Source organism: Nylanderia fulva, unplaced genomic scaffold (genome assembly GCF_048542155.1).
Source record: "Nylanderia fulva isolate GAGA-0341 unplaced genomic scaffold, ASM4854215v1 Scaffold156, whole genome shotgun sequence".
In the NCBI taxonomy this organism is placed as follows: domain Eukaryota; kingdom Metazoa; phylum Arthropoda; class Insecta; order Hymenoptera; family Formicidae; genus Nylanderia; species Nylanderia fulva.
The window spans coordinates 191187-201996 of NW_028189795.1; the positions used below are offsets into that span (position 1 = coordinate 191187).

General features: G+C 29.0%; 1 protein-coding gene and 1 long non-coding RNA gene across 5 annotated transcripts; both read left to right on the top strand.

Annotated features, from left to right (window-relative positions):
* The first annotated feature begins 194 nt into the window (after positions 1–194).
* Positions 195–2306, top strand: LOC146723997 (uncharacterized). The gene is made up of 4 exons (XR_014924251.1): positions 195–727; positions 949–1104; positions 1232–1312; positions 1640–2306. It is a non-coding gene; the product is annotated as an uncharacterized LOC146723997 (long non-coding RNA).
* A 391-nt stretch (positions 2307–2697) lies between these two features.
* On the top strand, positions 2698–10162 carry LOC114943181 (uncharacterized). 4 transcript variants are annotated; one of them, XM_029318764.2, is made up of 7 exons: positions 3409–3675; positions 6678–6881; positions 7034–7453; positions 8157–8264; positions 8568–8827; positions 8902–9061; positions 9150–10162. In XM_029318764.2, exons 2-7 carry the CDS (start codon positions 6680–6682, stop codon positions 9269–9271), a joined length of 1272 nt encoding a protein of 423 aa, XP_029174597.2. In that variant the 5' UTR covers positions 3409–3675; positions 6678–6679; the 3' UTR covers positions 9272–10162. The 4 variants fall into 4 exon arrangements, with proteins under 4 accessions (XP_085336803.1, XP_085336802.1, XP_029174597.2 ...); XM_029318766.2 differs by lacking the exon at positions 3409–3675 and having other exon boundaries at positions 6798–6881; positions 7149–7453; XM_085480677.1 differs by lacking the exons at positions 6678–6881; positions 7034–7453; positions 8157–8264; ... (1 more) ...; positions 8902–9061; positions 9150–10162 and adding exons at positions 4481–5572; positions 5640–5704 and having other exon boundaries at positions 2698–3675.
* The last annotated feature ends 648 nt before the right edge of the window (positions 10163–10810 follow it).

Genomic DNA, 10810 nt, shown 5'->3' on the forward strand with positions numbered 1-10810 from the left:
ACACTGGTCACACTAGTTCAGAAGTTGTCTTTTTTGCTCGACATTGGAAGGAAAAAGATAACCTCCGAATTAGTGTAACCAGTGTAGCCAAAACGAACAGATCTCATATGATGACACAGCACATAAAAAGAGAAAGACGAGTCATGTCATGTGCGCATGCGCAAGAACGCAAAAATGTCAAGTATAACTTCAAATTTTTGTATCTACTAGAACAAAACAAGCGCGCGCTACGCGCGCGTTATTTACTTTATATATAAATATTTATATCAAGAGACACGGTAGTGTCTCGCGACCAGTTAAGGGCGTAGCCGAGACACCGTGTATCTTAACGCGAGTCGGACATTTGAGTCTTTATAATATTTCGAATTCTCAATAACGGCTGAAGCAATCGAGTTTATACTAGACTTAATCGATAGATTGAGTTTGAATTATATAATAAAAGTGTCTTTATTTCTGCTCTACGTGATTTGTAAGCAGAGATATATAATTGCAAAGTCGAAATATGAAAAATTTCTTTTAAGAAACGTCCCCGTCATCATTATTATCATCATCGACCACGCAAACATAGTAGTATCGTGCTACACGTATTCACACGTATACAACACATGCGCACACATATATCACACGTACACAACACATGAATAGATGCATGTATTGGAAATGTCCATCTTGCACGTTTTACAACAGACGGCGATAGTTGCCCTCCGCTATATTGACAGCGTGCGGGGTTAGATATTTTCAATTTTCAATTTCAATTTTTACATTCAATTTTAATGTTATTATTTGCAAATTTATTGTCATAATAATTTATGTGCAAGTTTACAGTCTGTGATACAAAATCAGATATTTTGCTATTATTTCAATAATATTTCAATTATATAAATGCCTATGTATGAGTATGCATATATTTTTAATAATTTTCTTAATTAGCTTCTATATTTTTTTCAGTTGTACATCAAGCAGGTAGCATTATCAGCTCACTTGTGAGCATGGGTTGGGCAATGGCTAGTTATCATCGCAGCATTCGATTAGCTTAACAAGATAAATCTAATATCAGTGCTATAGGAACTATTTTACAATTTTTCTGGCATTTTCTTATTGCAGGTACATATATATCCAATAATTAATATACAAAATTAAATATTATTCATCACACACTTTGTATCAAAATAATATATTTTTTTAAATTTATTTTAAATTTATTTAATCATTTTTATCATTGTGATTGTAGTGGCAAGGATCTTATTGCTCAGTGTCATTGCAAGCATCTGGCCTGTATATACCATAATATATTGTGTAATACATTGGCTAAGTATGACAATATAGATTTTGATAGATTCCCATGGAATATTGGAATTTTGTCGGACTTACAGTCATCCACCACATATGCAGCCTACAATTAAAGAACGCATTTATTCCATATGATTTGCTTCCGTTATTGGAATATTTAAAATAAAAATTTTATTAATAAATTTCGATGAAATAATTTATAAGAGGTTGAAGAAACTATGAAACAAATTCAGTCTCATAAAAGGGTAGTTGGAACAATAGTGGTGAATGCAGAAGATATTACATGAGATCATTGACATGATTTACTTGTAGTTGTAAACAAAAATTTATAAAATTATATTTGTTTTAGGTATTCCTATAAAGTCAACATTAGATAATACGACAACAGTTCAATACGCAGATTTGATAAGTCAATTGTCAGATAAAGCTCGTTCAGTCGTACGTGACTTGAATCCAACAAATGATTTAACTTTCTTGCGCATACGTAGCAAAAAACATAAAATTATGATGGCACCAGATAAAGAATTCATATTAATAGTAGTACAAAATCCAGTTGATTGATATTTAAAAGAAACAAAAATATATTTCAAAGTTAAGATTTATTTTTTTGGTTGTTAATTTAATCTGTATGCTACATTGGATGTTAATATCTATTCAATTAAATAAAGAAAAATAAAAGAATAAAGCTTAAAAATTATACAAAATGCAGTATTTAATTACTAATTTAACAAATTATGAACTTTTAGAGTTTTTAAATAGTGCTTTCTTCTTTGGTAACAATATTATATTTTTAAGTTTGATAATTATGAAAATATGTATATATAGTAATTCATGGCATGTTTATTTTTGTATTTAATACAATTATAAATGTACATTTCTCATCAATAAAATATCACAGTATCTTTTTTATAATTTAATTTTAATATTGAGATTGTTTTTATTCAGTGGAAAAAAAATGTGTAGTTGGTCCCTATTAATTATACATACATATAAGAGTGTCGCACAAATAATTCTATGCAGTCTTTTTAAGATAATATAAAAATACTTATAAATATAATCAATTAAAATACATATAATCAAAATTGTATGTATTAAAATTCAATAGCATATAAAAAAGATTTTTTAAAATTATATATATATAATAAAAATGCAATATTTTATATATATATATATATATATATATATATATATATATATATAAATATATATTTATTTATTGTATATCATAAATATATATTTATTTATTTATATTTACCTATCTTTTTTTATATATATGGTAGAAATACAATGTATGAGTTATTTTATTTTGCAAAATTTTTGAAAGTTAAACTATTAATTACAATGAAATTATTTCATATAATACCGAGATTCTTTTCATAATAAAGATTAAGAGAGAGTTAGATTTTATCATAAGATTTATAAAAGTCATAAGATAAGGTTAATTGCATATTGTATAGTTTATCTCTCATTTTTAAAGTAAATAAATATCAAAGTTACATTGCTTGAACTGGTGCGTTTGAAGTATGTTGTCTTTTTGAGGGATGCAAGACAATATAGTACAAAAGCATTGCTGTAATTCCCAAGAAAAAGGAAATGATACAAATAATAAAGATTATATTAAAGTACTAACCCACACAACACATGTACGTCCTTTGGACGTCCAATATATGTCCTCACATGTCCCCCATTCGTGGGACGTCCAAAGTACGTTATTCGGACGTCCGATATATGTCCTCACATGTCCCCATTTGTGGGACGTCCAAAGTACGTTAGTCGGACGTCCTGTTAAAATTTCAACTGCGATGGACAGTTGTAGGACTTTAAAAAGACATATTCCGGACATCTTACAATATATCGAGTATATGTATACCCTGTAGTTGAAAACTTAATTTTTATCGATAACATTCGTTTAATACATATAAATTTTGGTTGTGTCTTTTTATATCCAAAATAAGACGTTTATTTTATGTCCTGTAGACATCCTCCGTTTAGTTCTGTGAGGACGTCTGAGCTGAAGATTCTAATTCTATTATTATTATTAATTATAATTTTCTTACAATAATTTTTATTTTTTACAATTTTTTTTAGAGTGACTTTTAATCCTGATAATTTTAGGCGCTAGTGCGCAATGCGCTGCGCATGTCCTGGTCGGCCGGGTTTTCACGTGTCACAACATGTTTCGTGCTCGTGCTCTCGTGTGCCGCTCGTATCTCTCATACCTCGTGTTATTGAACAAAGAGATATTTATTGCAGAGAATATATAGAAAAGTCTTAGTGAAAATATCAAGAATACCGGATTCTGTGTAAGTCAGTGACGCACCGCCAAAATACTACTGAATGACAACAATCATAACCTCAGATTTTACAGTTTGTGTTGATTAAACGGTAAGTTATTTACTATCATTTTATCTCCTGTGCTTTTTGTACTTTCGTGTTATCAAGTTAAAATTTAATTAGATGTATTTCAATTGTCTGAATATTCGAATTGTTCAATAGCTCTCTTTCGTTTAATGTCCAACAGCTCAATCGTCTGACCGTTCGTTTGTCCGAAAAAAATTCCACTGTCGTGGAATTGAACAATCAGACGATTAAAATACCGTTAATTTTGTTTTTTTAAATGTCAAGAACTTATTTTTTTGTTTATTAGTATACGTTACCGACTAGAGTAAAACATGCGTTAATAATAAAAAATGCTATTTTTGCATTTCAAATATGTATCAGCTATAGAGTCACTGTGTATTTTTACAAAGATTTTTCCCTTTTATGCAGAACTGAATATACTGTATGAAAACAAGTTGTTATAATGCAAGGAAAGATGTTTCATTTAACATAAGTATATATATGTATATATTGTAATAGTCCAAAAAGTTCATTAATAAACAAAAATTCAATTTCTCTATAGTATTCGTTAAAAACAAAATCAGGTTTCAGCAACTAATTTTTTTATTATAACAATTTGTACGTAATTTTTACAAAATTAATTTTTAGAATTGTACATTTAGAATTGTACTGGTACATTTTTTATTTTTTATTTCATACTTAGTATTATTTTGTAAATAATGTAAATCTTCTTTACTTATTTTAAATTGTATACAAATGCTTTAATTTTTTTCGACGTGCTTAAGTGTGCAATTTTTTAAAAACAAAGTATATACATATATTATGTATATTTATTTATTATGTTCTGCAGTTCAACTCCTTTAACGTAAACATGCCAAAATCAAGGAAACCTACATTTTATAGTCGTCAGCATAAGAATAGACTTGTAAGACATGCAATACACGATTTTGAACTGAATAATATACAAGATCGTGATGAAGTGGATTATTTGACTGAACCTGACGCGGCACAGTCAAACATTGTAAATTACAGACAACTGCAGCAAAATTCAGATTCTTTGTCCGAGTTACATGAAAATAATGCAGATTATCAATTAATACAACAGGAAATAGCAATAGAAGAGGAAGAAAATGTTAATATAAATGAAAATATTAATGAAAATGTTGAATTTGGCATACCATCAGATGAATATGAATCAGATGAAGATGAAGATTTACTTGAGTCGGAACACGAAATCAATAATGAAATTAATATCGCTAGATTACGCAAAAATTTAGTGCAGTGGGTTTATGACAATAACATAAGTATATCCGCCGTAACTAATCTTTTGCGTGTATTAAAGAAAGAAGAAATTATGAGCTGCCTCCCAACAGATGGTCGAACACTTCTAAGGACTCCCAGGAAAGCAAACGTAATTGAAATGGAATACGGCCATTTCCGTTATTTTGGAATAGAAGAAGGCTTACGACATACTATGAAAAAATGTGATATCAGATGTATACCTGAAGAAATACATCTGTCTGTTAATGTAGATGGATTACCGCTTGTAAAAAGTTCCAGGAGCGGACTGTGGACTATTCTTGCAAGTTTTCGCAACTTTGTTGACAAGACACCTTTTCTCGTTGGAGCATTTCACGGATTTAAAAAGGCGCCATCTGCTGCTGTATTTTTACACGATTTTATCGAAGAAGCTCAAAATCTGATGCAAAATGGATTCAATTGGAAAGATAACAGGATTAAATTTTTTATTGATAACTTCATATGTGATGCGCCTGCAAGGGCTTATATTTCTTGCACAAAAGCTCACACTGGATACTATGGGTGTCCTAAATGTGAAACTAAAGGTATTTACAGAGGAAAAGTAGTGTTTCCAGAAATGAATGCTCCGTTACGTACCGCGGAATCATTTGTTAATCAAACTCAGCAGCAACATCACAATGAAGTAAGTCCCTTATTAAATATTATCAAGGACATGGTTTCGGACATACCTCACGATTATATGCACTTAGTTTTACTAGGACAAACGAAAAAAATGCTAAAGATAATGACAGGAAAATTAAATCCAATGAAACTGGGGGCTCAACAAGTTAGCGATATTTCAGAGAGACAAATTGCTTTAAGAAAATATATCCCGTTTGATTTTGCTCATAAACCAAGAGCATTATATGAGCTCGATCGTATGAAAGCGACTGAATTTCGAGAATTTATCTTGTACACTGGACCAATCGTATTGCGTAAAATTATACGACAAGATGTATATGAACATTTTCTTAAACTGTTTGTCGCAATACGTGTCTTAGCAACGCCTGAAATAAATGTGGAACAAAATAGATATGCAAAAAACTTATTGGAAGCATATTTTATGGATTTTATAAAATTGTACGGAGAAAACAACGTTACATATAATACCCACGGTTTGCTGCACCTCGCTGATGATGCTTTGAAATGGGGAGCATTAGATGAATTTTCAGCTTTTATTTTTGAAAATCAATTGCAGCAAATAAAAAAATTGATAAGAAAAACCAATAAACCTCTTGAACAACTGAGCAATAGAATATTTGAAATAAGAAAAAATCAAAATAATTTTTACAGTATTGATAATACCATTAATACATACAAATTAGGTGCTGAATGTTACAATGGATGTTTGATAAATGGATGCAGATCGCCTATGTACAAGAAGATCAAATTTAAACATTTTACAATTACTACAAAAACTCCTAATAATTACTGCATTATGACTGATGAGAGCATTGTTATGGTACAAAATATATGTCATATGAATAATGATATCGTAGTTATTGGAAAAATGTTGAAAAATGGAACATCTTTCTTTACTTCTCCTGCGCCTTCCACTTGCTTTGGAATTGTGCAATTTTCCAATATATACAGTTCCCTGCGAGCATTTTCAATTAATTAAAAAACAAAGCCGTCGTTTTACCTATTTTTGATGAACGTTATCAATCTGAACACCGCCGCAATATTGTAATTTTTCCACTTATTCATAGTCAAGAAAATGTTTAATATGTAAATATACGGCTCCTCAGAGATGACTTTATCAAAATTTTGCATCGTTCATTTTATGGAAGAAGATACTGTAGAGGTTGTACCAGATTTTTGGATTAAGGAATCAGCCGGAATATTGCAATGTCAGTGGCCTAATACATCTTTTCCAGCAAAGAGTGTTATTCGAAGAACAATTCCTCATCAAGATTGGCCAGTTTATCAATGCAGAATTCTTGGCACATTTGGTATGCAATTTAAAATACAGTTAATGATATTTATCATAAAGAAAATTTTGAAATATGTGTTTAGTAAATTTACTGCTTCTAAATGTTCAAATAGTTAATTTTTGCGTCCATTTACATGAATTGAAAATAACATAATCGTAATCACTTTTCAGATGATTACGACACAGCTCGTTTAAATTTAAAAGAGGCTGAAGTTTTGTCGGATTTTCCGTCGAAAAATGTTCAATCTAGCAAACGATCACATAAACGTAATCCTCGATATTTCAGTGACGATGATTCATTGAGCGATGAAGTGAACATTAAAAAGAAGAAACCAGGTTCCTCGCATAATCAGTCGGTTACCAAGACTTCCATATATGTGTCAGATTCAAGCAATTCATCAAACGAACAAAAAGAAAATAGAAGGCCAAATAAATCAAATATTCAATTACCTAAAGCTTTCGAAGATAAACACAAACAAGTGCAGAAGGCAATTCTTCCTTCCTATGAAGCACCGACAAAAAAGAGTGCAACTTTGCCCAAGTCATCTTATTCTTCATCATCAGAAGATTATCGTAAACATGTTGCTGAAGGTAAAAGTATAATTAACTTACTTATTTTCTAAGGCGTTAATAGAAGTTCAAAATTTACTGATAACGTTACATTTAAAAAAGTAAAACTTTAACAATAATAAATACTATAAATAGATATACTATAAATAATAATAAATATAATATAAAAATATAATATAATGTAAATATAAAAATAAATAAATAATATAAAAATAATAGATAGAACTTTAATAATAGATTAACATAAATTATGAATCAAACTCAAAATCACAATTTTTTTTATAAAATCCAAAAATGATTAGAAAATCAACAAATTATCTATAAAATATATACACACATTTCTTAAAATAAACAGTGAAATCCGAGATGCCACGCTTTCAAAAATAATCAGTTTTGAAAAAAAAGTTTCATATAAAGATTTCAGGACATTATAAATGAATTAGCTAGTAATATTAAATTGAATTCGGAGTTACAGTAAACAGTCATAATTTAATCTAGTTTTATCACATTATCTAGTTTAAAATCGTAAATGAATGAAAAAATTAAATCGAATAAATTAAAAAATTTTTAATTGGACATTTCGAGATGAAACTGACATATATTTATACGTATATGAATACATTTTATAATATTTTAAAAGTTTTAATTGAAATTTTTTTAAATGATATTGTTTCTTTTGAAATATTGAATCATAAAAAACAGTAAATTTTTGTTTCTACTTTAGACAATACTCGTCAAGAATGCAGTATGTGGGATAATCAAGAAGATCAACGAGCAAATTCGTCGATTAGTAAACTGAAATTCCAGACGTCATCATATATTGGTGAAACTGGTAAAATATCTATTCTGATACAATATATAACAAACACCTCATTAAAGACCAATTCAATCAAGCTCCAATAAATTAATCGATGATTACACAGAGTTGCCAATATAAAAAGTAAAACATATTTGACATTAGAAAAAGAGAAAGACGATTACATTAAAAATTCTGTTGATATATATAATACTGTAAGTTAATCGTCGATTAATTAATATAAACTTGGTCAAAGCAGCTCACGTATTTATTTATCAGAAAAAGCTAAGTATTTATAATTGTTAATATTTTATGAATATTACATAATTTCTTGTTTAGAATTCGAAAAGCGAATACTTTGTAGCATAACACGATTACAAATTGACGTCAAAGAAATTCGTGATGTTGTTGAAAAAATTTATGAAGAGAAGTATTTACGCAATACACCAGATGTCAAGAAATATCCTCAAAGAAATATCCGAAACGCACAGGAAGAAGAATTGACAAACATTTTACCAGATTTTCCGTTAAAAACGTTAAATAATTGGCAGGAACTTGAAACATTATTGTCAAACAGCAAGACTGCGCGTGAACAGCTTGTAAGTAATCAAATGAAGTAACAATCTTAAAAATGAGATTCGACGCTACAGGTTGAATTAAATCTTTGATTCAGAAAAACATGTTTTTCAATCGTGGAGGAAAAAATGGTGGTGAGCATATTCGACGAATACTGCGAGCTATGTTTGAGCCATGTCTAGCCAAAAAAATATCCTGGCAAGGACTAAAAAATAATGAAAAATTTGATGGAACTCTAGTTTCATGTGTATTATTTGGTAAATATCATATGTATATTTAATAATTGATGACAAAAGTAGAATGTATATTATGTATTATATAATATTTGTAACTTTTTGTTAACAGATTCTGTAAAGCAGCATTTTAAAATTGATGATAGGAACATAGAGTTAGCAATAATTAATTGGTTCCGCCGTTCATCTGAGAGGATCTCCAAAAATCCGGAAGACAATAATAGTGATACATAAAAGTATCTGACAAACAATTAATGTTATTATTTTTACGTGTCATTTTTAATATTTTATTTTTGTTTTTTAGTTTTTTAAAAAATGGCAATAAATTGCAAGTTTAAAGGTAGAGTAATGTGAAATATGATCACATTTGATGAAAAAAAACTTTCTTTTATAGCTTATTTTGTTAAGCATAATAATGCATTTTTTTTATTTATATTAACACTGTTTACTTTGTTTGTATAGTATAGCAATGCATATCTTTTATTGATTATTTTGTTTGTATAATATATTGTAATGCATTCTTTTGTTGCTTACTTTGTTTATATAGTATATAGTTCACAGTTAACGCATGTAATTATGTATAAAACACAGTAACAAGTTTACAAAAAGTTTAGCCTAGAGCTTGATTAATAAATAAAATATCAATATGTTAACAATTTATTATTCTTCATAAGTCGATAGCCGAAACTTTCTATGATAAAATTTTCATAGATGTAAAAATTGAACTATATAACGTACTCTAGAATTCTGAAAACAGTAATGCATGGGTTATTTTCATATTTTACTACTCTAGAAATGATAAAGGAATTTAAATTGACAAAAAACACTGAAAGTTTATAAAAATTTACACATAATTGTATACGTTAACTTTGAACACTTTAATTGGAGTTTTTATTTTAATTTTTTTTATACTAAGTAAACTGCGTGAACATATAAAAAATAGCACGTCAGTAATATATTATTTTGTTTTTGTTACACTAACATAAATTTTATAAATAAACATATTGATAATTTTGATGAGCTACTGGTTATAATGCTGAAAGTAGTATACTTAAGATAATATTGCAAAAATTATATACATGTATTTTATTGATTTAAATAAATTCTAACTATCTAAATATATAATATGGTCTTAATAGTTTTCAATGAGCATTATTGAAACATTTGTTGCGTTCAGCAGAAAAAGCAGCTCATGCGGCGACTGTTGATTCTTTAATGTGATTATTTCCTTTAGTTCTTCGTTGGATCTAAACATAGAAACTAATCACATTAAAGAATTAATAAGCACTCATTGGCCGGTATTCATAGTCAGATCTTATATTTAAGATCGTCTTAAGATCTCGTTTAACCAATCAAATAGCCGTATAACGTCATTTGATTGGTTGAACGAGATCTTAAGACGATCTTAAATATAAGATCTGACTATGAATACTGGCCATTGTGCTCTTTTTCTGTTGAATGCAGTCATTATATCCACATAATTACATACTTTGGATGTCCGTAGTAAGCACTAAGGATATCCGCTGGACGTCCCATTTATAGCCTATGGATGTTGTTAGGCGGAACATAGGACATCCTTAATACATCCACAGGATGTACACGGGACGTCCATCGGATGTCCTTGGTGCTCGCTTCGGACATCCAAATTATGTTGTAATTACGTCCATGTGTTGTGTGGGAAGCCTCTTTAACTGCAGGAGGACAAGCATATTGCCATAATAAATTTGCTGCAATATTTTCAAAAAAGCAGATAACATAGAAAGATAGATGTTT

Coding starts and splice junctions, on each gene's coding strand:
- LOC114943181 (XM_085480676.1), top strand. CDS start 4,502: ATGCCAAAATCAAGGAAACCTACATTTTATAGTCGTCAGCATAAGAAT.